A 26198-nucleotide genomic window follows, 5' to 3' on the forward strand; every position below is an offset into this window, starting at 1 on the left:
CATTGAGAGGGCGTGCTCTTTTGTTTCTTCTCCTTTTGCTTTTTGCCGTTTTTTTGTTGTTTTAATCTATACCTTTTCTTCAGGAACAATTGAAGATCTTTATACATAAAAACCCAGGAATTCTTGGGATGAATAATTTTATTTGTGTTAGGTTTGATGTACTCCTGCTTTTCTATGCTCTTTATTTTTGTCCATGTTTGTGTTGTGGCATTGTGTTTTTTCTCATTTGCACCATGTTTAATGTTGATGGTAGATTAGTATTAGTAGTGAATATTTATATTTAATTAAAAATTTTTACTATAGGAAAAATGTCGTGTTTTTTATTATAAATTGGACAATTTATGTGTCAAAGGGTGTGTACATCACCGGAATTGAGCAGTGAATGCACGTCTTGGTGTATACAAGAATTTAGTTGGTCGTCGGAAGTTAACCTTAAAGTCGGGTATTATTTTTGGTATTATTGTGTTTGATACGTTTTGAATCCTAGACAATAAAAATTTTAGGTGGACACTTTTTAGAGTGGGTTGAAGACCTCTTGAAAAATATCATGTATTATAATTCTGTTTTTCAATAAATATTCTGTATTATACAGTAGAGGAGATTCTGAATGTATGCATTTTGGATGTTATCAGATTTTTGCTAGGTAGAACTTACCAATATATCAGTAATTAGTTAATATGGCAAAAAAAGCCATCTGAATTATGGAGCATAAATGCATTATTGCAAATTTCATTTACATTTATTAGATTTATATAAAGGAATAATCTTATATTGGACAATTTAATTAATTAAACTTATGCATGTAAAATTTTAGATGTCTTACATTTATTTATAAAACAACTAAAAATTATCAAAAATAATGACTTTAGTGTTATGCAAAGGAAAGAAAGATATAATATATAGGATTATTTTTATTCTTGAAAGAGTTTCCAGGGCAAGTAATATGCCATGCACCGGCAACTCAGAAATATGTTTTTAGTATCACAATTATCATACCAAAATAAAGGGTGAAAATGCATATCATATATTATATATATGTTACATAAAACACAAAATCTCTCAATTTAACATCTATCTAAAATAATTTAAAACATCATAAACTAAACTTATTATTATTCTGGATTTGAAATCCAAAAGATGCCTTTATATATTGTACCATCTTTAAACATAAGTTGTTGGCCCTAAAATATTCAGTCAAAAAGAGGTCTTATGTGCATATGAACATGAACACTCTTGTTCATGCTTGGTCTCATCACAAGATTTTCAGTCATGCATCTCTCATTGTGCCATGTCAGCCTACTTCTGAATTATTATTATTATTATTATTAGGGAAAATTACTGTTTAATCCTCGATAATTTCAAAACTTCCCAAACAGCCCCTGTGAGTTTTGCATACCTTAGACAATCCTTTCTTTATTGTTTCACTTCCTTTTTAGCCCCTGCATTATGAAATTCCATCATTGCCCTTAAACCTTTTTGCATCATTTTTCATTCTTTTTTCATTCTTTTGCATGCTCATTTCTTAAACAGAGCTCATTTTTTAAACAGAGAACTCATTTCTTAAACAGAGAGTTCATTTCTTAAACGTAAAACCCTCATTTTTTTAAACAAAAAAACTCATTTCTTAAACAGAAAACTCATTTCTTAAACAGAAACCTTATTTTTTTAAACATAAAACTCATTTTTAAACAAAAACATTAATATTTAAACAGAAAAACAAATATTTACGTGATAAATTAATCCTGGATATAAAAACCAATTAATCTTGACCACTCGTACATATTTAAATAGAAACAACGATATTTAAGCACTTTTTTAAACGTAAACGCAATATATTAAACAGAAACATCGATAGTTAAACAAAGACAAACAAGCATATAAACAGAGAACTCATTTCTTAAACAGAGAGCTTATTTTTTAAACAAAGACCTCATTTTTTTAAACAGAAACTTCATTGAGTAGGGACATTGAGTATCTCATCGTCGCTGATCTCGCTCGAACGCTTGAGTGTTGAGCTCCAGATCTGGTGAGCGATCTCGAAGGTGGCATGCTCGTGTGGGGTCTTAAAGGAGAAATCTTTATTGGCGTTGGCGATCCGGTTGGCGAGGTTCCTCGGCGGTCGGAGTGGTGAGGTCTTCGGTGGCGACGTTGGATAAGACGAAATCTGAACTCGAACGGAACCATTCTCGATCGCGGAGACCGCAACATGGATAGCAATAGGGTTAGGGTTAGGGATCATTCCGGGTTTGGATCCATGGTGCCTAAGTCGCTGACGGGAACGTAGGGAGGAAGCGGGCTCGATGAGGGTTCGATCTCGCCTGCCTTCGCCTTCATCGCCTTCCCCGTCGTCGACCCTCATCTCTTTCATCTTCTTCGTCGTCGACCTAGGGGAAGACCCATGCTCCTCGTCGTCGAGCGAAGGCATCGAAAGGTTGCACTCGTACATATTTAAATAGAAACAACGATATTTAAGCACTTTTTTAAACGTAAACGCAATATATTAAACGTAAACATCGATAGTTAAACAAAGACAAACAAGCATATAAACAGAGAACTCATTTCTTAAACGGAGAACTCATTTCTTAAACAGAGAGCTTTATTTTTTTAAACAGAGACCCTCATTGAGTAGGGACATTGAGTATCTCATCGTCGCCGATCTCGCGAACACTTGAGTGCCGAGCTCCGGATCCGGCGAGCGATCTCGAGGTGGCCTCGCTCGTGTGGGGTCTTAAAGGGAAATCTTTATCTGGCGTTGGCGATCCGGTTGGCGACGCTCCTCGGCGGTCGGAGTGGTAAGGTCTTCGATGGCGACGTCGGATAAGACGGGCTGAACTCGAACGGAACCATTCTCGATCGCGGAGACCGCAACATGGATAGCAATAGGGTTAGGGTTAGGGATCATTCCGGGTTTCGATCCATGGCGCCTAAGTCGGTGACGAGGAACGGAGGGAGGGAAGCGCGCCGACTGAGGGTTCGATCTCGCCGCCTTCGCCTTCGCCTTCATCGCCTTCCCCTGCCGTCGACCTCATCTCTTTCATCTTCTTCGTCGTCGACCCTAGGGGAAGACCCATGCTCCCTCGTCGTCGAGCGAAGGCATCGAAAGGTTGCACCTTTTTCTCTCGAACTTGAAATCCCATTTTTTTCATGCAACGTGATCGTGATTGTGAGCCGCATGCTTTGTCTCACTCGCCCAAATTTCAACTCGATAAAAGAGATTTTTGGGGGTGATAAATACACCACAAAAACTCATTTCTTAAACAGAGACCCTCATTTTTTTAAACAAAAACCTATTTCTTAAACAGAAAACTCATTTCTTAAACAGAGACCTCATTTTTTTAAACAGAAACCTCATTTCTTAAACAGAAAACTCATTCCTTAAACAGAAAACTCATTTTTTTAAACAAAAAAACTCATTTTTTTAAATAGAAAAACTCATTTTTTTAAACAGGAAACTCATTTTTTTAAATGTAACCTCATACCTCATATTTTAAATAGAGCTTTCATTTTTAAATAGAAACTCATCAGCACCCAAGGGCATTATAGTCAAACCCTATCACACTTGCCACAACTTCCCACGCAAGGGACAATTTCATCCAAAAAATTCCAAATTAACTCTATCAATCACTATTAGATGTTTGGGGGGTTTAAAAAATCATTGTATTCAAAAGGAAGGGGTTTTTGAGGAGTGCAAAACTAACGGGGTGTTTTTGGCAATATTGCAAATTTATAAGGTGTTTTTGGCAATTTCCACTTATTATTATTATTATTATTATTATTTATTTATTTATTTATTTTTTTTGACAATGTGAATATGCAATGAATAAACTCCCCAAATATATGAAAAACTCCAAAATCAACAAGATCTATCAACAAATCACCACCATCAAAGAGCTCACAGCTCAGTAATTCATTTAATCAACTTCAAATCAACATAGTTTTCATTAGAAAATTAACTAGATCTAGCATCAGTGCATTTAAACAACCAAGCAATCAAATAGCAGTAAAGTCTCAGCATGAATGCAAGAAAAATAGAGTTCATATCTCAAGAATTATTTAGGAATTGAAAGTAAAATAACAAGAGAAATCCCCTCTAGACTTTTCGGTCCTCATCCCTCTTTCCGGTAGGGCCTCAATTCTTTACTAACTTCTTCAATGATCTAGAACCACCCCTTTTATATCCTTCTTCCTCTCTGATAGCCAATATCCTTCAAGATGCAAGCTCAACCTCCTCTCCCTTGCTAAGCCTCCCAAGCGATTATCAGCCGTTGATTCCGTAACCACCTTCTCCATCCGGCCGTCCACGTGTCGCCTCACTGTTGTTTTCTCCTTTTCAAAAGCCCTAGCCTTGCCAGTTGGCCCTCTTCAAGATCCTCGTACGTGATTTGAAACTAGCCGTTCTTGTGCCTCCACGCTGCCCTTCCAATTTAAATACTTTTGCTTGGCATTGACTCCCTTCAGTTGTTCTTCATCCTGAGATTTAAATTCAATTACATGAGGAAATATTACATTACCTTCCTTATCAATTGAGATCTTGTCCTCAAGGTTGAGCTCTGGATATTGGTGTTGTAATAAACCCAAATCCTCCCATGAATTCTCTGATTTAGGTAGCCCATTCCATTAAACCAATACCTGTTTAACTGGTTTTTGGTTTCTCAAAATGGTACGACCTTGTAATAGCATTGCTGGTTGAATGAGAGGCCCCAAACTATTAGTCATAACAGGCAATAGACTGCTGTCTTTCGAAAGATTCCCAGTAAATTGTTTGAGTACCAAAATGTGATATACTGGGTGTATCTTTGCCCCCTCTGGCAAAGCTAATTTATAAGCAACCTGTCCCACTTTTTGTAAAACTTGGAATAGCGTAAAATACTTCTTACTTAACTTGTGATTTTTGCGCAAGAAGACGGAGTGTTGCCTATAGGGTTGGAGCTTCACCAACACCCAATCACCCACTTGAAAAGATATCTCCTTGCGTTTTAAATCTGCATATTTCTTCATCTTGTCCTGTGCCTTGGACAAATTGCTGTAGAATCTTATCTCTATTGGAGAACCATTCAGTAATTGGGATTAAATCTAATTTAGTGTAAGCATAAGGTAGTAAATGAGGCGGTTCCAAGCCATAGACTACCTGAAATGGGGTCATCCCTATGCATGTATGAAAAGTAGTATTATAGGAGTATTCTGCCCAAGGTAGCAAGTCCACCCATGACTTTGGATTATCAGCAATAAAACACCTGAGATAATTTTCAATGCCTTTATTTATAACTTTTGTCTGGCCATCAATTTCTGGGTGATAGGTTGATGACATAGATAGAGAAGTCCCCATTTTTCCAAATATAAGTCACCAAAATTTACTAGTGAATGTCCTATCCTGGTTAGAAACAATCGATCTAGGAATTCCATGTAACTTGACCACATGAGCAACATAGGTATCAACCACTGTGTGGCTATTAAAATCAGATCGCAGGGTCATAAAATGTCCATATTTGGACAATCTGTCAATGACGACAAAGATTACTGACAATGCTTTTGAAATTGGTAATCCCACAATAAAATCCATCGATATATCTTGCCATATGTGTTATAAATTGAAAAGGGTTGCAATAAACCAGGTGGGTGTGTGTTTAAGCTCTTGGCTCTCTAACAAATGGAGCAGGCTTTTATAAAACTCTTCATTGGCCTAAGTGTCCCTCTAATTTGGATGCATGGAATTCATGCAAAAGTATCTGTTTAATATCCGGAACATTAGGAATTACAATTTTCTCATATCTCCATAACAAGTTATGTTTCTAGGTATCCTCAGCATAGCCATCATCAGAATTCTGCAGGTGAGTAATAATATCAGCCAGGAATGGATCACTCACTTGAGCTTGTTGAAACTGTTGAAGTAATTGACATTCTTGATTGGAACTGGTCAATTGAAAACAACGGGATAAGGCATCAGCCACTTTATTTTCCACACCAGGTCTGTATTCAATTGTAAAATTAAATCCTAAGAGTTTTGGTAAACACATTTGTTGCTCAGGAGTCTGAATGGTTTGAATGCACAAATGTCGCAATGCCTACTGATCGGTCTTGATGATGAATTTCTACCCAATAAAATAATGATTGAATTTAGCAACTGCTTCGGTGATTGCAAATAATTCCCTTATGTAAGCAGACTGTTTTTGCATGGATGGAGACATTTTTTTTTGGAAAAGAATGCAATCGGGTGCTTATTTTGACTCAAAACAACACCAACTCTAACACCTGATGCATCAATTTCAAGAGTGAAAGACTTGGCAAAATTAGGTAACGCTAACATCGGGGCTGATGTAATTGCCAACTGCAATGCCTTGAAGGAGCCAACAGTTTCCTGGTTCCAATGGAAATTGTCCTTCTTAAACAACTTAGGCAAATGTTTGGCCAATTGTGCATAACTCTTTATGAACCATCGATAATAACCTGTTAAACCCAAGTAACCTCTCAATTGTTTCAAGTTAGCTGGAACTGGCCACTAAAGAATAGCTTGAATTTTGGCACCATCCATTTCCACTCCTTGACCAGATACCACATGGCCGAGTTACTCCACCCATTGGATGCCAAACTGATATTTAGATAATTTTGCATATAACTGATGCTGCATTAAGGCTGCTAGTACTTGCTCTACATGCCATAAATGAGAAATCCAATCCTTACGATAAACCAATATGTCATCAAAAAAGACCAAGACAAATTTTCTTAATGCAACTTGGAAAACTTGGTTCATAAGAGCTTGAAATGTCGTCGGGGCATTAGGTAGTTCAAATGGCATGACCAACCATTGAAAGTGACCATTGTGAGTCCTAAAAGCCAATTTGTATATGTTCCTTCATGCAACAAGATTTGATGATAACTTGATCGAAGATCTAGTTTAGAAAAATAAGAAGCACCCCACAACTCATCGAGCAATTCATCAATTGTAGGAATGGGAAAAGAGTCTTTAATGGTGATAGCATTAAGAGCTCGATAATCCATACAGAATCTCCATGAAACATCTTTCTTTTTAACTAATAAAATTGGGGAAGAGAAGGGATTGTTGCGTAGTTCAATTAGACCTTCAGACAGCATTTATGCAATCATATTTTCAATTTCAGATTTATGAGCATGCGTATACTGATAAGGTCTCACCTTAACTAGATTGGAATTGGGTAATATATGTATGCGATAATCACAATATCTAGATGGTGGTAGCCCATGAGGCATAGAAAAATGTGTAGAAAATTTCTTGAGTAATTGTTGCATATTGTCTAATAAGTTAGGTGGCAACACAAATTCAACCTCAGACATTGGATCTTCTACTGAGAATTTCTGCAAAGAAGTATCCCTTAATTCTGAAGCCTGAGACACAATCAAAGTGTAACAAGAAGCAATAGCATTGGTGGAACACAGTCGATGCAATTGTGGAATATAAACGTTGAAAAGTTTTAGGTGTCTCTTACCCTTTAGTATGATAAAAACTTGGTTGTAGAAAAATTCTAGTGTCATGTGTTGGTAATCAGTGATATGGGGACCCAAGGTTGCTAGCCAATTAGCACCAAGAATGACATCTTCACCCACAATAGGTAGTAGATATATAGAAAATGTGAAATGGTGATGTTGTATTTGTACCTGTAGGTCTTTAATCATGCCTTCTACAAATAAGGCACTGCCATCCCCAACCAAAACTTTCAATTGTTTAGTTGGCAGAATGGGTAGATGTAAAAATTTGGCTAGGCTTGATCCGATGAAACTGTCGTCACTACCCACCATCAAGTTGTATTTGGACCGCATGACCACCAATTACTCTAGTGAACCTCATTGTGCTCGACACCCAACTGCCATCAAGAGCATGAAAAGAAACACTTTGCAATTCTTCAGATAATTGTTCCTCAACTTGAGAATTTTCCCCATTAGCTTCTGAAGACTCTGAAAGGTCCTCGTCCCATTGGAGTAAGAGTAATTGCCGATTAGCACATTTATGCATTGGTGAAAATCTTTCATCATAGTTATAACACAACCCTTGTGTTCTCCTCTACTACATCTCCCTGAATGACATTTTTTGAAAATGTGAAGGTGTTGTAGAAGTGGCTTGTGCTACTGGAATTTTGGCAGCAACCTAAGAAGGACTTGGCAATGCTAATGGCGGTGGACCGATTGGTGGTAATGAAGCCAATTTGGATGATTCCGAATAAGATTTTGTAGGTATTGTTGATTTTCTGGGCAAACTGGAAAGCTATGTAATAATGGGAGACTTGAATTTCTTCATTCTATCAGCAAACATGGGTTTCTCCTCATACAATCGTGCCAAGGTGACTGCCTTAGTAATGGAGGCTTGTTGCCAGGGTATAATGTCACGTTGAATCTCTGGTTTTAACCCATTGAGGAAACAATCCAGAAGAGCATCAGTTGACAAACCCTTCACTCTATTAGCCAGCTCTATGAAAGCATCATAATACTCCATCACTGAACCCTCCTAAAACAATTTAAAAAGAGAAGAATGAGGTTCATCGAAAACCGAAAGACCATATGTCTGTTCAATTGCTTTGGCCAAACTTTTCCATGACACAATAATGCCTAATTTCTGGAGCATCTGGAACCAGGAAACTACTGGTCCATTGAAATGGACTGAAGCGATCTTAAGACGGTAGAAATCAGAAGTTTCATAGAAATCTATGAATTGCTCTGCATGATAAAGCCATTGTAATGCATGTGAACCATGAAAACGAGGCAAATACATCTTAATCGATCGCAATGAAGGATTAATAATAGATCTGGAATTAGAAGTAGAAGTTTCCTGCAATATAGCCGATGATGAAGACATCTAATTCACTCTAGCTTGCTGCTGTAGAGATTCCATACATTTAACCAGAGAAGATACAAATTGTTCGATCATAGAAAGCCGATCATCCTTCAATTTATCTTTCTCCTCTTTATCACCCAACACAGCTAGCACTGTCTCCTTCTTTGCCAAAAGGTCCTTCAATCTAGTATTCTCAGCCATGATAATAGAGAAGAACAACGAAAGCACCAATTCTAATGAATAAACTCCCCAAATATATGAAAACTCAAAAAATCAACAAGATCTATCAACAAATCACCACCATCAAAGAGCTCACAGCTCGTAATTCATTAAATCAACTTCAGATCAACATAATTTTCATTAGAAAATTAACTAGATCTAGCATCAGTGCATCAGAACAACCAAGCAATCAAATAGCAGTAAAGTCTCTCAGCATGAATGCAAGAAAAACAGAGTTCATATCTCAGGAATTATTTAGGAACTGAAAGTAAAATAACCAGAGAGATTCACTCTAGACTTCTCGATTTCTTCATCTCTCCTTTTGGCAGGGCCTCAATTCTCTACTAACTTCTTCGATGATCCAGAACCTCGTCTTCCTTCCCTTTTTATATCCTTCTTCCTCTCTGATAGCCAATATCCTTCAAGACACGAGCTCAACCTTCTCTCCCTTACTTAACCTCCCACCCGATTATCAATCGTTGATTCCGTAACCACATTCTCCATCCGCCTGTCCACGTGTCGCCTCACTATTGCTTTCTCCTTTTCAAAAGCCCTTGCCTTCCCAGCTGGCCCTCTTCGAGATCCTCATATATAATTTGAATCTAGTCGTTCTTGTGCCTCCACGTGACCTTTTCAATTTAAATCATTTTGCTTGGCATTCACTCTCTCTAGTTGTTCTTCGTCCCGAGGTTTAAATTCAATTACATGAGGTGTAGAATATACCCCACACTCACTCATTTTACTTATGTTTTAATTATATATTGAGATAGAGTTAAACTTTTGACTTTCAAATGAGAAAGAAATAACTCAACCACTAAACAATATAGATGATGGCTACATATTAATTGTTAGATTTATTTATTTATTTATATTATCTTAATTCATTCAAAAACTATGAAATGGATTTATAAAACAAATAAAAAAATATGAAAAAAATAAATACATATAAAATATATATATATAAAAAATAAAAAGCTTACAGAAAAACATAGGAAAGGGAGGAACTGGAGGGGGATAAGTGTAAACAAAAAAACGAATATATATATATATATATAAAAGCATATGAAACAAAATAAACAACAATAAAAAAAAAATACTTAACAGAAAAACAAAGGAAAAGGAAGGAACTGGAGGAGGATAAGATGAAACAAGAAAACAAAATAAAATATGAACAGCAAAGGTACACTCACTGTTAATTATTATAAATGACAGCCAAGACTTCAAAACAGTATGTACATAAATGCAAGGATTAAACATATATATATATATATATATATTATTTTCTTTTAAAAAACAGATCTCATCTGCATCTCATCCTCAGCAGTGTCCAATCAATCAAAATATATATATATATATATATATGTACATATTTACACCAACATCTAAACATGATATGATACACTAGAGCTCAAACCTATCAAAGAAAGCTAAGCAAACACCTGTCAATACTTAATATATATCATATCAAATCATAAAATCATAAAATATCAGATTTGTTGATTAATATGCCTATCATTTCAGACATGACTTCCACTTCACCCACTTACCAACTTCTCCATCTTTCTTTCCCCTTCTCTGTTTTTTTCCCCCCTCTTCATCTCATTCTCATCAGTTCTTTCTCCATACCAAAAATGGAAGATGTTTGGAAAGACATGACTAATCTCATTACAAACATAACAACCAACCGTCAAGGTCCACTCCTTCAAGACTTCCTTCCTGGTGGGGTATTTTACAAGGGAAGTCCACTTCCGGACATGATCAACTGTGATTCCTCACAGAACTCAAGTGGTGGTGATGTTAATTGTAACAATGGGAACTTGGAAGTCATGTGTTCATTATCTGGTTCCCAAGTTTGTTTTGATAAGGTTGGTGTTGGTGTTGGTGTTGGTGTTGATGTTGGTGTTTTTGAGAGGAAGAAGATGGATCATGATCAAGATTTGAGCAACACTGGTAGCCGCGCCGCTCGCCGCCGGCGACGCTTGATCAATAACCGTGAATCCGCCGCACGGTCGCGTGCCAGAAAACAGGTTTATCTTGTTTGGGCATCTCTTTACATTAATGTTTCTTGTGTATGTGTATGATAGTAATAATTTTTTTAAATCAGTATTTATGTCAGTATTCACGTTATTTTTTTTAATTTAATTTAATTTATTTTAAAAAAGAATTATGTTTTTAGTTTTGAATTTTTAAAAGGATTAAGATTTGAATTTGTTGGTTTACTGTTTAGTTTAGAGGTTCTAGAGTTTTGAGTTTGAAAAATAATGAGAAAGAATGACTAGATGCTTATGTTGATGTCAATTTGGTAGCCACTTAATTTGATGATTATTGGAAAAAAATTAATTATTATATAAAAATATTAATATTTTTTAATTACATGTTTGATAGGGTGAAATTTATGTTTTGTGTTGTAGGTTTTATTATTAAATTATGTTTGATGTTTTTAGATGTATGATATTAGAATATCATACTTATTGGTGAAATATGATTTGTTGTTTTCATATATATATATATATATATATGGAAGTTTATAATGTGATACATTATTGTTCAGAGTAGAGCTAACGATCTCTTAGTTTATTAGTATCGGGTTTTTTGCGTAAGATGTTCATTTTAGAAAAAATTTGAAATCGAACCTCAAAGTTCACATAAAATAAAAGTGCAGACATGTTAAGATATTAATTTCATATTTGTGTATGTTTCTGATTTTTCTTAAGGGGATATTTACATAGGGTAAATGATCTGAAGTGAAGAAATAGAAGAAAGGAACATTTCTTTGAAGTGGTTGAAAGTTAGTATTATTTTTAAAAATTATGATGTTCATTTTAAAGATAGTGAAATAAATCCTGAAGTAAAGAAAAATGAAGGGGAGTGAGCTTATACAGTTTAATTTTCACTTTTGGTGAAAAAAATATTAAAGTTAACTTAGTTCAAAATTAAAGAAATGCTGAATTGGGGAAGTAATACTTCTCTCATTTCAGGGCAAATCAATAATTGAAGTAGAACAAAGTCAGTCCACTTTGGTAAGTTCTCCTTCACCTACCCAAATTAACGCGGAACGATGAATTCTTAAAAAAAAAAAAGATGCTTGTCGTCTATTTATATAAAAAAAAATTGTTAGAAAATGGAATGACATGTATTAGGAAGTTATTTATTTATACATTTAAATGTAGAGTTAGAACTTTATAATTTATAAATATGAATTTAAATAATATTTTGCCTAAATAAATTAAACGCAGGCTTACACTGAAGAGCTGGAGAAGGCAGTTACCCAACTGTTAGAAGAGAATGAACAACTCAAAAGAGAGCGTGAAGAGGTAATCCAACTAATTTTATCTGTTTATTTTTTTATTTATAATGTTTTATTGGTTTTGTTTTTTTAGATGAGGCTGGAAATGGGCACTCAACTTTCTACCAAGGCCATCAGCCTCCAAAGATCCTCAACCGCTCCATTTTGATTTAGAAAAATATATAAAGTATAGAAGTTAAAAGTTAAAAAGAAGAAGACAGGGATGTTTGAGTTGGCTCTCTATTTTATCTGTTTTTCATTATTTGTAAAAATAATATATGTGTGTGTGTATAATATATGGACATGTCTTTTTCCCGGTAACAGGTATTTTTTTGTTTAATTATATATATATATATAGTGTAATATTTGATGTTTGTTTATTATGGATATGTGCATATCTTAACGGTTGTCATTTTTTGTACCAAATTTTTTTTACATTAATATTTTACATTTTTGGTGCATGCGTGTATCTTATAATTTGCATTGTCCAATGCTCATGTGCCTGTAATTAAGGGCATGTTTGGATTCAAGGATTGATCCCCCTTGTGGCATGTGCATGCCCATGTTTGGGCATGCACCTAGGGATATGGGAAGGGATTGAGGGGGGATTGTATGCCCCTCATCCCCTTCATTTTTGGGGGGGATTGAACATGCCTTGATGATGTAATTACCTTTTTACCCTTTATAATATTATATTTATTTAAATGTTAATGATTTACATTGTATTTATACATTATATTTATATTGTATTTACATCGTATTGGATGAAAATTAAGAAATGACATGTTATACATTGTATTTATTTTTAAAATATTAAAATTATTTATATTTTAGTGATTTAAAAATAATTAAATTTAAACATTTATTTATTTTAAATAAAAATAATTAAATTGTATTCATCAATTAAAATGTATAAATTTAAAAATTTATTTAGAAAATGAATAACTCATTTATTTTTTTATATAAATTGGAGCTATTTAATAATAATTGTTTCTTTTACAAGATATATTATTTAATTAAAATATTAAAGGGTAAAAAAGTAATTTTACTAAAATTTTCTCTTATTCTCTATCCTATTCTTATTCCCATCCCCTCCAACCAAACATTGCCGTTTGGTTCGTGGTAATGACATATTACTACGTAACGAGATTACCATGGTAATATCAGTGGGAATCTTATATGGTTGGGAATATTGTGGTAATTTAATATAACCATGTTTGGTTGGAAACTCTTATTACCGGGAATAATTCATTATCGTGTTTGGTTGTCGTAGTAATCTATTTGTTAAAAATATACAAAGTTATAAGATTACCACGTGAATCCAAGATAGACACAAATTTGAGTGGTAATGGGATTACCACTTTCTTAGTAATATTTATAAATTGGTAATGTGATATTACCATCTAGATTACCACTATGTAATCGCCAAACGTGGTAATATTTTCGGATTACCACGTAACACGTGGTAATCTTTCTACATTACCGCGAACCAAACGACCCCTAAGTTCCCATCCCCAATCCCCTTTTCCTATTTATATTCCCATCCCCATCCCCTTCCCCTTCCCCATCCCCATCCCCATCCCCGTATTTCCATTCCCTCTAACCAAATGGACCCTAAGTTATATACTTATATTTAATTAAAATTTAATTTTCTAATAAGTAGGTCGAGTTAACCTTGTCTATATTTTGATCTATTTAACTCAATCAATGTAACCCATTAACCCATTTAAAACAATTTAACAAGCACAAAATTAATATTTATAAAATATTTGATGAGTTAATCCATCATATTGCTTTTATTTATTTATTTTGATAAAAATGAATTAACCTCATTCATTAAAGAAATTATTACTTTTATCAATAATGCACAATTTTTAAAAAAATTTAGAAAATATTTCACTAAATATTTCATTAATAAAATATTATAATCAAATCAATAATTATATATATATATATATATATATATATATATATATATATATATATATATATATATATGGATCATGTATTTTAGGGACTTGTACATTTTAAATCTATGTCCGTTCATAGGGTTGTTGGATGCAGATGCAATGACCCTTTTGTGCTCCACTTTCTCTTGTTATATTTTTGTTTTGTCTCCCCCGCTCTCACCACTGCCTTCTTGCTTATTGATATTTCTCCTTCCATTGGCTTTCTTTTATTTTTTTATAATAATAATAATAATAATAATAATAATAATTATTATTATTATTATTATTATTAGTTGACAATGTCGACATAGCATTTAACATATTTTTTTATTAATATATTTCAAACTTGTATTATAAAAGAGTCAAATTTTTAATTTTTTATATAAAAATTAAATATTTTATCACTTGACTATCACGGTTGAGTCATTGATCCATTCTGTTATTAAAATTAGGTATAATCGTCGAAAATAGTCACGTATCTTCTCTCTCTTTTTTGGTCCTCTTTCTCGGGATCGCTCATTGATCCTCTACTTTTAATTAAGTGGACGTATTTTTCAAAGTAGAGGGCTAGTCCGAGCATTTCACGATGAGAGAACTCAAAAGTATAGAGAGAAAAAAATAGAAGAACCCGACCCAGTGATTATCTTTAAAAATTAACTAATTATTATAAATATTATCACATTTGAACAAATCAGTAATGCCACGTGGTATTATGAAGATGCGGGTTTCACATGATGGTTACTTGCTTGATTTGATTCAAGTGAAATGCTAAACATGGAAACAAAAGAGATGAGAGTTGATAGCGAAAACAAAGACAATAACACCACCACCAACAACTACTCAGATCCTCTTCAAAACTCAGTAGTTCTTTTGGTGATGATAAGACAAAAGTTGTCATCAAAGGTGTTGTATCTAGGGAAAGACTTGTAGTCCTTTTTTAAGTTTTTAAGGGAGGATATGACAAAAGTTGCTTTACAGGTGTTGAGTCTAGGCTTTTAGGGTATGTAGGGGATGTAAGGATGGGGGATTGCCTTATAGTGGGAATTGATAATGACAACTGTGAGATGCTGAATGTCTCACTCTTTTGATTTATTTTGTTTATGTTTTTTTTTTTTAATTTTATTCAACGAAAAAAAACAGTAGACTTAAAAAAATTAAAAAATATTTGTAAATAAAAAAGATTATAATGTTAAAAAAATTTAAAAAATATATAACATATTGACTTTGTGAAAAATCAAAAATTCAACTTTAATTGAAGTTTAATAATAAAAATATGTATATGAAATGATTTATTTATATTATAATATGTATACTATTGTTTTTGGATCAAGCAATCAAACATGCACATTTTTTAATTAAAAAATTGAAATATATAATAAAAACACTTTTGCTTTTAACGCACTCATGTTTTTATGGGTTGATTGATTTTATTTCAAAATTGTAATTTTTAAATCTTATGATTGTATACATAAAAGTTCTAAAATTTGATTCAAGTGTTCATAAACATATGAACATGTATTTTTTTTTTTTCTAATAACCATTGAATATATATTTTTTTAAAATTTTATTTTTGTTTAAGTATGTAATGGTTTATATACCGACAAAAACATATAATTATTAATTAGTATAATTTATGATTTTTTTCATAACTTCTGTAATAGTAAAAACAAATGATTTTTTGGTTTATTGATAATGAATCTTTTATATAACGTGTTTATATTCTTGCCAATGAAACGAGTTTGAATCTCAGCTCACGCAGGGTGAAGCTACATGTAGATGAAGATCTTAGCTCTGCATTTAAGCACACCCCTAACATGACTTATTCATTTTAATAAATAAATAAATAAATATGCCAAAAAAAAAAAAAAACAACCCTAATACACCATCAACTAATCAAAAAATCAAAATGCAATTAAAATTTAGCTCATATATATAAATAAATAGTAAAATATATTTTAAAAACCATACTTTTCTGGTTTACCTTTAAAAAATATATATATTTGCCTGTTTTACCCTTAAAAAGAGACATAGTGACATATATTAGAACTAATTTTAATAAAGAGAAAACTTAGGTGAAGTGGTATAGGTATAGTTTGTGTAGTTTCACGTTGAATTTTTGACACTTGTCCTGAGATGAGTAATTTAATAAAAAAAATAAAAAAATTATAAAAAAATTATTATATTTAATATATTTTTATTATATATGTTAAAAATTCATTGTGCACTGTACGAACTATACCTAAGCCAATCTCTTTTAATAAAAGCTATTCAATGGTAGATTAGAGTTGATCCTTTTACAATTGTTCTCAAAAGTTATGATGGGGAGCAGTGATATAAGTGGCACACTTTATTATTGTCCTACATTATTCAAAGCTAAAAGAACCACATATTCTCTCACAAGTGAAAACAAAACTTATATGCTGTGAAATGAAATAATTTACAATTTAGTGCAAGGAAAAAATAAGTACTAATTTCGTTGATTTATATAGATAAGAATAAGTATGATGATAAGAATGAGACGTTGCAATCAATAGTACTATCAACTTGGGTATTGTACTTGAAAGGTTGGAGCATCAATAACCGAATATAACATGTTCTTTATATATATATATATATATTTACTATTATTATTATTATTATTATTATTATTATTATTATTATTATTATTTATGTGTTCATAATTGGATTTTTCTAGACTAAAATTGGTTATTTTATAAATTAAATATTATAAATTGATATTTTCATTTATGGATTTGCTTCAAGGATGACGTTAATACTTAATTGCTTAAAATTATTATCATTTTTTTAATTTTCTTTCTCTTTGACATATCATTTTTTTAGGCAAAATACATAGAGCTCTGCATGTGGGCAAACCATCCAAGGCTCTATTACTGAAATCAACCTTAACTAGTTATTACACACATTTTTTTTATTGATGATAATTTTTTTGTTAATTATTTTATTTTTTTTTAAATTAAATTATTTAATTATTCAAATAATTCAAGTTTATATATATATATACATATATAAATTAGTGCCCTTACCAAATAATCCAATCAAAGTAGATGATTACTTAAAAATGAATTATAAAAAAATTGAGTTGCACTAACAATTTTTTTTTTTTTTATTTCTCAAATAAATAAATAAATAAATAAAAATTAATGAAACTCTTAACTTTTGAGTTAAAAAAAATTTAAAAAAAAATATCAATTATTCTATTGCCGACACCGCACTGGCATCCTATTCCATATCATAAGAACCCATTACAAGACGAAGAAATTTGGTATTATTTCCGTCCCATAAAGAGCATGCAAATGTGGTTTCCACTCATCATTTGGAGGGAATCAGAGGACACTTAAAAAGTTAATTTATTTTTGGAATCAATTTGTGTGGAAGTGAATGGTCTTTGACAACCTATTATTTATGTGTTCATCAAATTCATGTCTATGTAATAACCAGCAAGGCAGTTAGTTGATCACTTAAAAGTTTAACTTGGAATATGATGGACAATTAAGTGAAATTCCAAATAATAGATTTAAAATATATACCTTAATAGAAAAATGAAAAAAATTATGATTTAACTTGGTAAGATTGGACAAACCTTTCATCAAAAGTTGTTGCTGAAATGGAGCCTGTGCTTGTGTAATTTGTACAAAAGCTATATATAATCAAATTCCTGCAAACCATTTCAAAGCATTCCATATATATATATATATATATATTTCTTTTTTACCGAATTCCAGAAGAAGGTATTTGGTTTCTTGGCTAGCATCTGTTATCATTTCTTCAACAAAATAACCAAAATTCATTGGAAGAACAAAAGAAGCCAAATGCAGGTATTATATCTGTCAGGATGATAAGAATCCATCAAAGAAAAACAGAATCTCAAATTGCACAACAGTAATATTAGCATGACAAATGTTCAAGAAACAAAGATCATTATGCCATGTAATATTAGTATGATCAAAACAGTTGAAATAAGAACAGACCTACAACTGCCAGCAATGATTTGTTCAAAATCAGTAGGCCTCACTCACTCTTCTATTAAAATTAAAATTATAAATATTTTTCAATTACTGAGTGTTATATAAGTCACTAAACTCGTATTGTAGGCCTCGGTGACACAAAAAATTCCTTAATAACCCAACCTTCTTGACAAGCAAAATGAGCTTTAACATAAATTTTTTTAAAAAATAAAAAATAAATAATTTTGTGATATATCAAATCTCCCTAAGACTATGATGTCAAAGAACCTAGTGACACCTACTAAACAAGATGTTATAAACACCCAATAAATTATCTCATAGCAGTCACTTCACAGCTAAAGTTTGTTTCATCCAAAACAGTAGCGCCAAGCATAACATGACAGGTGATCAATTCCATTTTTAATACACTTTCAATCCAAGCTAGGTGATAATTCCATGTTCTCATAATGAATATTCACATCAAAACCTTCATAACACTAGCTGCACATGAACATGACGTGCAAATAATCATTTGATTGATCTCTCAATCAAAATTACAATCAGAAAATTACATTGCAAATTAAAGAGTTTTGAAAACAAATTGGGTACAAACTTCAAAGAATAATTTATTACCTCAAAGACACTGATAAATGGGCATTTAACAGAGCTGATCATAATGAATAATTAAAAGCACACAGTAGCTCACAAAGACTCAATTATAATAGTCACTATAAAATTAAAATATATTCAGTTTACATAAATGAGGTCTTACTATTAACTTTCACATGTGTGACTGTGTACTGAAGCATAAGACAAGCTATTTATCAATCAGAGTTAATCAGTAATTGTTCGGAAGAATGAGTGTTACCATCATACAAAATTATCAGCCTTCCACCAAGTTAGGAATGTACGAGTGATATGACCCAATGAACCTAGAAATTAAATGTCAAATGTTAGATAAGTTTTGCAACTCTTCACATTGAATAAAAAAACAAAGGATGAACAACAGAAGAGCGTGGCAAGTCCATTTACAATGAACATAATTAACTAAAAGCATGCACTTCACATCAAAACCCAATTTTCGTCTGTTTAGTTATGACTATGGTATTTAGATGTGGAGATGAAGATGATTGCAATTCCTGAAACGGGTCTTTCATCTTTTAGTTTACCAAGAATTCATAGGATTTAAAGCTACAATGACTTGTGACTTCCATGATTCACATTGCAATAAAAGCATCAGTCCATGCAATGACAGTGGATGAACTCTTAATATTTATCTGAAATAAATGTATCAGAAATGTGTGAAAGTGAAACTCACAATGTTATTTTGGGGCTTTCTCCAGTAGAATCCTTGTATCACAATAATAGCTATGTTAGATGCAACAAGAACAAATATACTAAGAGAATGTCGCCCCATCCACTCCAAAATAAATGTGGGAGACCTATACCCGTAAACATCAACCTGGAATAACAAACAAATTAAAATGCAAGCAATCTCAAAATACAAAATTTATTAAAAAATGTATGTAAAAGAAAAGTTTATGGTAAATAACTTACTGAAATAAAAAAATCCAATGCTTCAATAACATTGTTATTGCAGTTTCATGCATGGTCAAGCATAAAAGAATGCACCTTAAATATGCTAGAGCTTCATTTTTAGTTTGTTAGCAGAAATACAACTTTTAAAGCAACATGAGGAGATATTAAAATTCAAAATATAAGATATTGAAGTCTTAAAACAAGAGGTAACTTCAAAATGAAAACTATCTGAGCATTTGATTTTTACGGTAATGGTGGTAAAATAACTTACAATCCCCAATTAATTTATTTGGTTGATATCTTGAAATTGATTTTATTTTTTTTCAAAGACAGTTTAAAAAGTTCCAAGCAAACTTCCTAATCATGGTTATTTATCTTCGATTTTATGATATAGTATTATATGCTTATGAACAACCACAAAATTAGATCATGAAATCCATAAAAACTACAAACAAGGAATTATTTGAATAAATACAGCTAAATATTTGTAAAAATACTTGAATTAAAGTGAATTGACATTTGAAAACTGAGGCGAAAGCAGCTAAATATTTGTAAAAGTACTTGCATTAGAATGAAACGCCATTTGAAGGCTAAGGCCAAAGCTTATAAAATGAAGATAAAATATAAAGTTAAGAACAAAATTTAAACAGATGGAAATTTAAATAATGAAGTTTTATTGAGCCAAATGAAAATGAAATGAAGGATGATCCCACATCATAGAAAAAATATCCCATGGTTTAAGATAATAAAACATTACTGCCATGGTATTGTCACACACAATCATAAGGAGATTTTTTAAGTCTTAATCTTACATGTGGATGCAAGTTAAACATTCTTGAGAAATTGATAATGTGCAACAAAGAAAGAAACTAGTGTTTAATGTAACTTTCTGGCTTTTATGCTGTTGAACATTGATTGAAAATTTTAGATCAAAATTATTGCATGCATATAAATGGTGTGCTGTTCATAATCAATAACTGACCATTCAACATTGGAAGGTTTGGAGCTTACCACCAAATACAACACACAAAATGTAAATCCTGCAGTGGCTGTTGTTAACAACATGTAACTTATGGTGTATAGGGATTTGTTCAGAGGAAAACCTGTAAGTAAGAAAAGGAAATTTCAAAATTAGGTGAGAAGATTCATCAACATTTTTCCATTCATTAATAAACAGAAATTTTAAAATTATTGATGTTGAACATACCTGCAAAAGTAAGACCTAATGCCAACGTAAAAATTGAAAGGGAAAATAATAACCAACGTGAAATGCGATCTTTATGATCCTGACAGAAAACAGGGAACTGATTGACATTTCTAACTTGATTAAAATATATTCTCAATAATGTACATATAATCTAGAGCTTCGGAAATTAATAATCAATGCGTACACTCGATAGAACCATAGAAGCTTAATCATATGATAACTGTCAAACAACAGCAGGCAAAAACATGAGTAGATAATATGCCGATATTGTAGACTTGACTAGTAATGGCTTTGGTTAAAAAATGTAATTGGTAGAGAATGATAACTTGTCACTATCTCTGGCATAACTAAATCAGTGTTTGAAGTAATTGGAGGGAAAGGAGTCTATAAAGATCATCCAGAGTTGAGGAAGCCAAGTTGGTTCTTCATAAGAATTATCAATAGGAAAGCAGTGAATAGTGTCTCAGAACACTGGCCACATACTCTATAGTACTATGTCCTTGCAGTCTTCATAGAATACTTGTTCACCATCACTAGATCTGAATTTATCCTCAACAATCATTCTTATAATATTCAAAGATTCCATATCCTCACAACAAAGTTAATATATAAACAAGACATCTGCTGAAGACTAGGACCTGCTTTTCAAGGTTCAATACATAAAAAGGGGTATTATTGTATTAAAATAACCCTCATACCTCTAGTTGAACCAGAATGTGACCGAAATGGAGACCGATAATGCAAGTGACAGCAGCTGTTAAGGAGCTACAGATAATTTTCATTAGTATATTGTATGCCATTTGAATTCATAAATCAATCATATAGCTGATATCCAATACACGATATAATTGCTACCCTATAGGTCATTCAAACAACTAGCCAAGAGATAAAAGATACACAAATCATGATAAAAAAAAAAATTAAACGAACAAGACTTGTCAAATGAATTTAAAATGCCAAGCAAGATTCCGCTGACATGGTATTCACTCTATCTCAGCAATACAACATGTCTATTGATATCCTAACTGACAAGGAACAACAGAAAAAAGGTAGATTGCCGAAACTAAAACTTGGGATGTTAAGTTGGTGTTGTATATAAAGTGATATTTTACCTGATGCAAACTTTGATCGTGAAAACAACTTAAACAAATGTCTTGTTTGTTTATGTGCAATCACCAAGTCACGGCAGAGATCACTGACATGGCATCCATGTCATTATAGACTTGCCACCATTGTTTTAAAAATTCAGTTTGTCTCAATAACTGACCAAATGGAAACTTTCAGCGCCTTTGATTAACTTCAGCAATTTGGTTCATGATTTCAATTTTGATTGTTTTCAGTAAAAATATTTTACAAATAAAACAACAAATTAAAAAAATTTTAAAAAAAAAGCATGCAACAATGTCTGTTTCTTCTTTTAAGCAAATTTTAGCAAAGGTGACAATCTGTAACAGCCTCAGGTTTGTGCGAGCTGATTTTGTTAGGTTCTGCCAAAACTCGAGGGGCACCACATTTGCCACATAAGTGAAATTTTTTGAGAAGTGAAACAAAAACCGAAACTTTGGACAGCAAGTCAATATTAGTTACAATTTATAAGACTTTAAAGTAATTTTTAGACTATACCTCAAGTTTGATATGTCTAAGATATGTAAAAGTTTAAATAAATTATTCACATTTCAAAACAAAAGAATACAGTATACGTATATCATATGATAGGACAATGAAATGAGAAAATTCATTTACCTTAAAATTCCTTCAGGTTCAGAGGGTGCCAGGCACCACGAAGGTGGCTCATTTGAAGCTTGACTATTCTTGTAACTCTTGCAAACCTATTCCTTGTAAACAATATCTTGATTTAACAATTACACGACTTAAGAAATAAGAAAAATTGTAAATATTCTCCCTCAACATACCTCTAAATTTCTATATACAGGTTTCTTATACAAGTGCTCAATACCAAGGACATATCGATCAATCATTCCAGCAGCATTACATGCAGGCCCAAGATCACCTCTTACACTGCACTTCACCTATATTTGTGGACATGAAGGGTTGTAATTAATCATGTAGTTGTAGCACAAGTTGGGTTGATAATGCAGAAGTGGTCGGGAGGATTACAAACACATTTCTCGGATATGTAGAAAAGGCAATAGTTGATAGTAGCTAAGAAAATCAACCACATGATTATTAAAATAGTATAATAGCAATCAATCATGAAAAAATAACTTGCATTTAATGACCATCCGCACCAGAGCTGGTGTCTTCATAATAGGTAAAATAGAACTCTGCATTAACATATCTCACAAATACAGTTCAGAATTAAGAATTAATACAAATTAAAACTCAAATGTCAACAAAAGTTGAAGATTAGTAACTTGCATTTTAAAGATGTAACACCCAAATAAGATGTTATCTATACAAACATATATATTTAATAAAACTGTAAAATTTATTAAATAAAGGGCAAAGATTACAGGCAAGCAAATGAAGATACAACATGCAAATAAAACTAAAAAAAAGATATGTGGCCTCAAATTCCACCGGTGGTGAAGGCAGGGCAAAACAAAGTAGACCTATGACAGGCAAAGATACTAGTGACACCAAAAAAACAAGTCATATCTTGATCATCTGTCATAGGTGGCACTTGGTGAAATAGGAAATAGTAGCGCCTTAATAGGTTCCAAAATAGGTTGTCGTCGTTATACTCGGATAAATAGCAACTGAACTGTTAGAGTATACATATAGCATATATGTATATATACTTTGTATATATCCTGTTCATACATACATCCCTATACTTGTATCTATTTATTGGGCTTCTGCCCTAATGAACAACACACTTCTCTCATTTTATCTAATATGGTATCAGACGCTAGGCGACCTTGAGAGGCTCAACGCTAAAGTAGTCCCGACCAAGCTTATGAGCAAAGACCACAGTGAATGGAGCAGCCGCGACACGTGATTCCCACTGAACTTCTGTCTAGATTACTGTCTCTTCTTTGTCGTTGGCGGACTGGCCAACACTTCTTCGCCGGTTCAAGCTCTGGCTTTTCTTTGCTTGTTCCGGATTTTGATTTCTAGTTTGCCGATCGCCAGATTTTAATTTCTTTGCTAATCTAGTTTGCCGATCGCCGAATTTTGATTTCTTTGCTTGTTCCAGACTCTTCTTTGCTGTTGCCGAGCTTGCCGGCTCTTCTTTAGTGGTCCAAGCCCCATCTCGTCGGCTTTGGCAGCTTGCCGCCACTGATCGCCCCATCACTGTCGATCTCGAATTATCTTCACGCGACCAGATCTAAACTCCACAGTCAGTGTAGTTCCACTCCACCGCTAGTGTGGTTCCACTTCATCACCAGGTGTAGCTCCACTTCACCGTCAATCGCCACTTCACCGTCAATCGCCACTTCACCGCCGGCTAGATCCAATCAGCCGACCAGAGTAAATAATCACCACTATATTAAATTCTCTCCACCCGACAAGATCACAAAATCCTCACCATATTGGATCATGAGGTTACATTTATCCTTATCATATTCTGTCACAGAGAGATTTTAAAAAAAAACCGACCAACATCCTAGTTCCAAGGCTTGCAAAAACCAACCAACATCCTTGTTCAAGTTAAAAGGCTGGCATTATTCCTTCTTTCCGGCACATGGGAAAAACATTAGCTGTTTGACACTTAATATCTATATATACACACCAATTGTCTTAATTTAAATATTTATATATATATAAACTTTATGGCCGCTTCTACTTCATCTTCCCCAAATTTTCTTGCTCCAGTGGACGTCAAACTCAATGGCTCCAATTACAAAGAATGGTTCACTACCGTTCGTATTATCTTACTTGGCTTGAAGCTGCTTGAACATGTTGACCGTACTTCTTCCCTGTCTTCTGAGCCTGAACCATCATGGACTCTCGCTGATCATCGTACCACGACACTTATTTGTCAGTCTTGTGAGGTCAATGGTCATATGGAGATTGGACATCTTCCACTACTCGAGCGATGTGGGAACGCTTGAGTCATATGTTTGAGCATTCAAGTTCTGCTCACCAGTATGTCATTTTGCAGGACATCACTCACATACAGCAACGTGAGCGCTCTGTCAGGGAGTATGTCACCGAGTTATGTTCTCTATGAAGGCAGATTGATTATTTGGAGACATCTACTTGTTTGACATGCAAGTGTTGCAAGAGTCGCACTCAGTCTCATCAAACACAGCGCACTATTGAGTTCTTGATGCGTCTTCGTCCTGACTTTGAGGCTATTCGCAGCCAATTGCTTAATCGGGACCCTTTTCCTTCATTTGGTGATATTCGCAGTATCATTACAAAGGAGACTTGGCTAAGCGAGCTCTCTCCCAGGCTTATCTCTACTAATACAGTCTTCATTGTGACGTCTCCACACTCTTCTTGGGTAGCTTCTAGCTTTTCTGTGCTACCAGCTTCTACTTCACCATCGTACCATGACACTTATTTGTCAGTCTTGTGAGGTCGATGTTCATATGGAGATTGAACATCTTCCCACTACTCGAGCGATGTGGGAACGCTTGAGTCATATGTTTGAGCATTCAAGTTCTGCTCGCCAGTATGTCATTTTGCAGGACATCACTCACGTATAGCAATGTGAGCGCTCTGTCAAGGAGTATCACACCGAGTTATGTTCTCTATGGAGGCAGATTGATTCTTTGGAGACATCTACTTGTTTGACATGCAAGTGTTGCAAGAGTCGCTCTCAGTCTCGTCAAACACAGTGCACTTTTGAGTTCTTGATGCGTCTTCGTCCTGACTTTAAGGCTATTTGCAGCCAATTGCTTAATCGGGACCCTCTTCCTTCATTTAGTGATGCTCGCAGTATCATTACAAAGGAGACTTGGCTAAGGGCGCTCTTTCCCAAGCTTATCACCTAGACCATCTACATCTTCCCGCTTTCAGTCTTTTGACATTGCTGCCTTTGTATGGTCTCTTGATCATTGGCACAGCCACCTCAGTCACTTGTCTAGTGCTCGCCTGAAACTCTTAACAAGTTCAGGTAGTCCTGGTTTTATTACTTTTACTTCTTTACATCCATGTATAGGTTGTAACCTAGCTAAACCCACCGCTCTTCCCTTTTCTTCATGTGAATCTCTTTCAAAATCTACCTTTGATCTTGTTCACTCCAATGTATATGGCCCTGCCCACTTTCATCTCTTGGCGGTTTCTTCTGCTATATCTGTTTTATTGATGATTTCTCGTG

The 26198-nt window shown here is 33.4% G+C and overlaps 2 protein-coding genes across 3 annotated transcripts in view; one reads left to right on the plus strand and one right to left on the minus strand.

Annotated features, from left to right (window-relative positions):
- The first annotated feature begins 10539 nt into the window (after positions 1-10539).
- LOC120263441 (ABSCISIC ACID-INSENSITIVE 5-like protein 7) lies at positions 10540-12645 on the plus strand. The gene is made up of 3 exons (XM_039271347.1): positions 10540-11046; positions 12256-12333; positions 12400-12645. The coding sequence occupies exons 1-3, from the start codon at positions 10543-10545 to the stop codon at positions 12472-12474; spliced, it is 657 nt and encodes a 218-aa protein (XP_039127281.1). The 5' UTR covers positions 10540-10542; the 3' UTR covers positions 12475-12645.
- A 6276-nt stretch (positions 12646-18921) lies between these two features.
- The window catches only part of LOC120259026 (heparan-alpha-glucosaminide N-acetyltransferase-like), a 43814-nt gene continuing 36537 nt past the window's right edge, over positions 18922-26198 (minus strand). For both annotated transcript variants that reach the window (XM_039266555.1, XM_039266564.1), the window contains 7 exons: positions 22879-22995; positions 22709-22794; positions 21664-21730; positions 20966-21044; positions 20770-20861; positions 19538-19681; positions 18922-19151 (listed from right to left, as the gene is read on the minus strand). In XM_039266555.1, coding sequence (XP_039122489.1) covers positions 19119-19151; positions 19538-19681; positions 20770-20861; positions 20966-21044; positions 21664-21730; positions 22709-22794; positions 22879-22995 — 618 coding nt within the window. In that variant the 3' untranslated portion in view covers positions 18922-19118. The remainder of the gene's footprint in view (positions 19152-19537; positions 19682-20769; positions 20862-20965; positions 21045-21663; positions 21731-22708; positions 22795-22878; positions 22996-26198) is intronic.

The sequence above is a fragment of the Dioscorea cayenensis genome, chromosome 1 (assembly GCF_009730915.1).
Source record: "Dioscorea cayenensis subsp. rotundata cultivar TDr96_F1 chromosome 1, TDr96_F1_v2_PseudoChromosome.rev07_lg8_w22 25.fasta, whole genome shotgun sequence".
Classification (NCBI taxonomy): domain Eukaryota; kingdom Viridiplantae; phylum Streptophyta; class Magnoliopsida; order Dioscoreales; family Dioscoreaceae; genus Dioscorea; species Dioscorea cayenensis.

Excerpts from the sequence above, each read along its gene's own strand:
- LOC120263441 (XM_039271347.1), top strand. The coding sequence starts at position 10,543 with ATGACTTCCACTTCACCCACTTACCAACTTCTCCATCTTTCTTTCCCC. Across the intron at positions 11,047-12,255 it reads GGTCGCGTGCCAGAAAACAG|GCTTACACTGAAGAGCTGGA; the intron begins GTTTATCTTGTT and ends AATTAAACGCAG. Across the intron at positions 12,334-12,399 it reads TCAAAAGAGAGCGTGAAGAG|ATGAGGCTGGAAATGGGCAC; the intron begins GTAATCCAACTA and ends TTGTTTTTTTAG.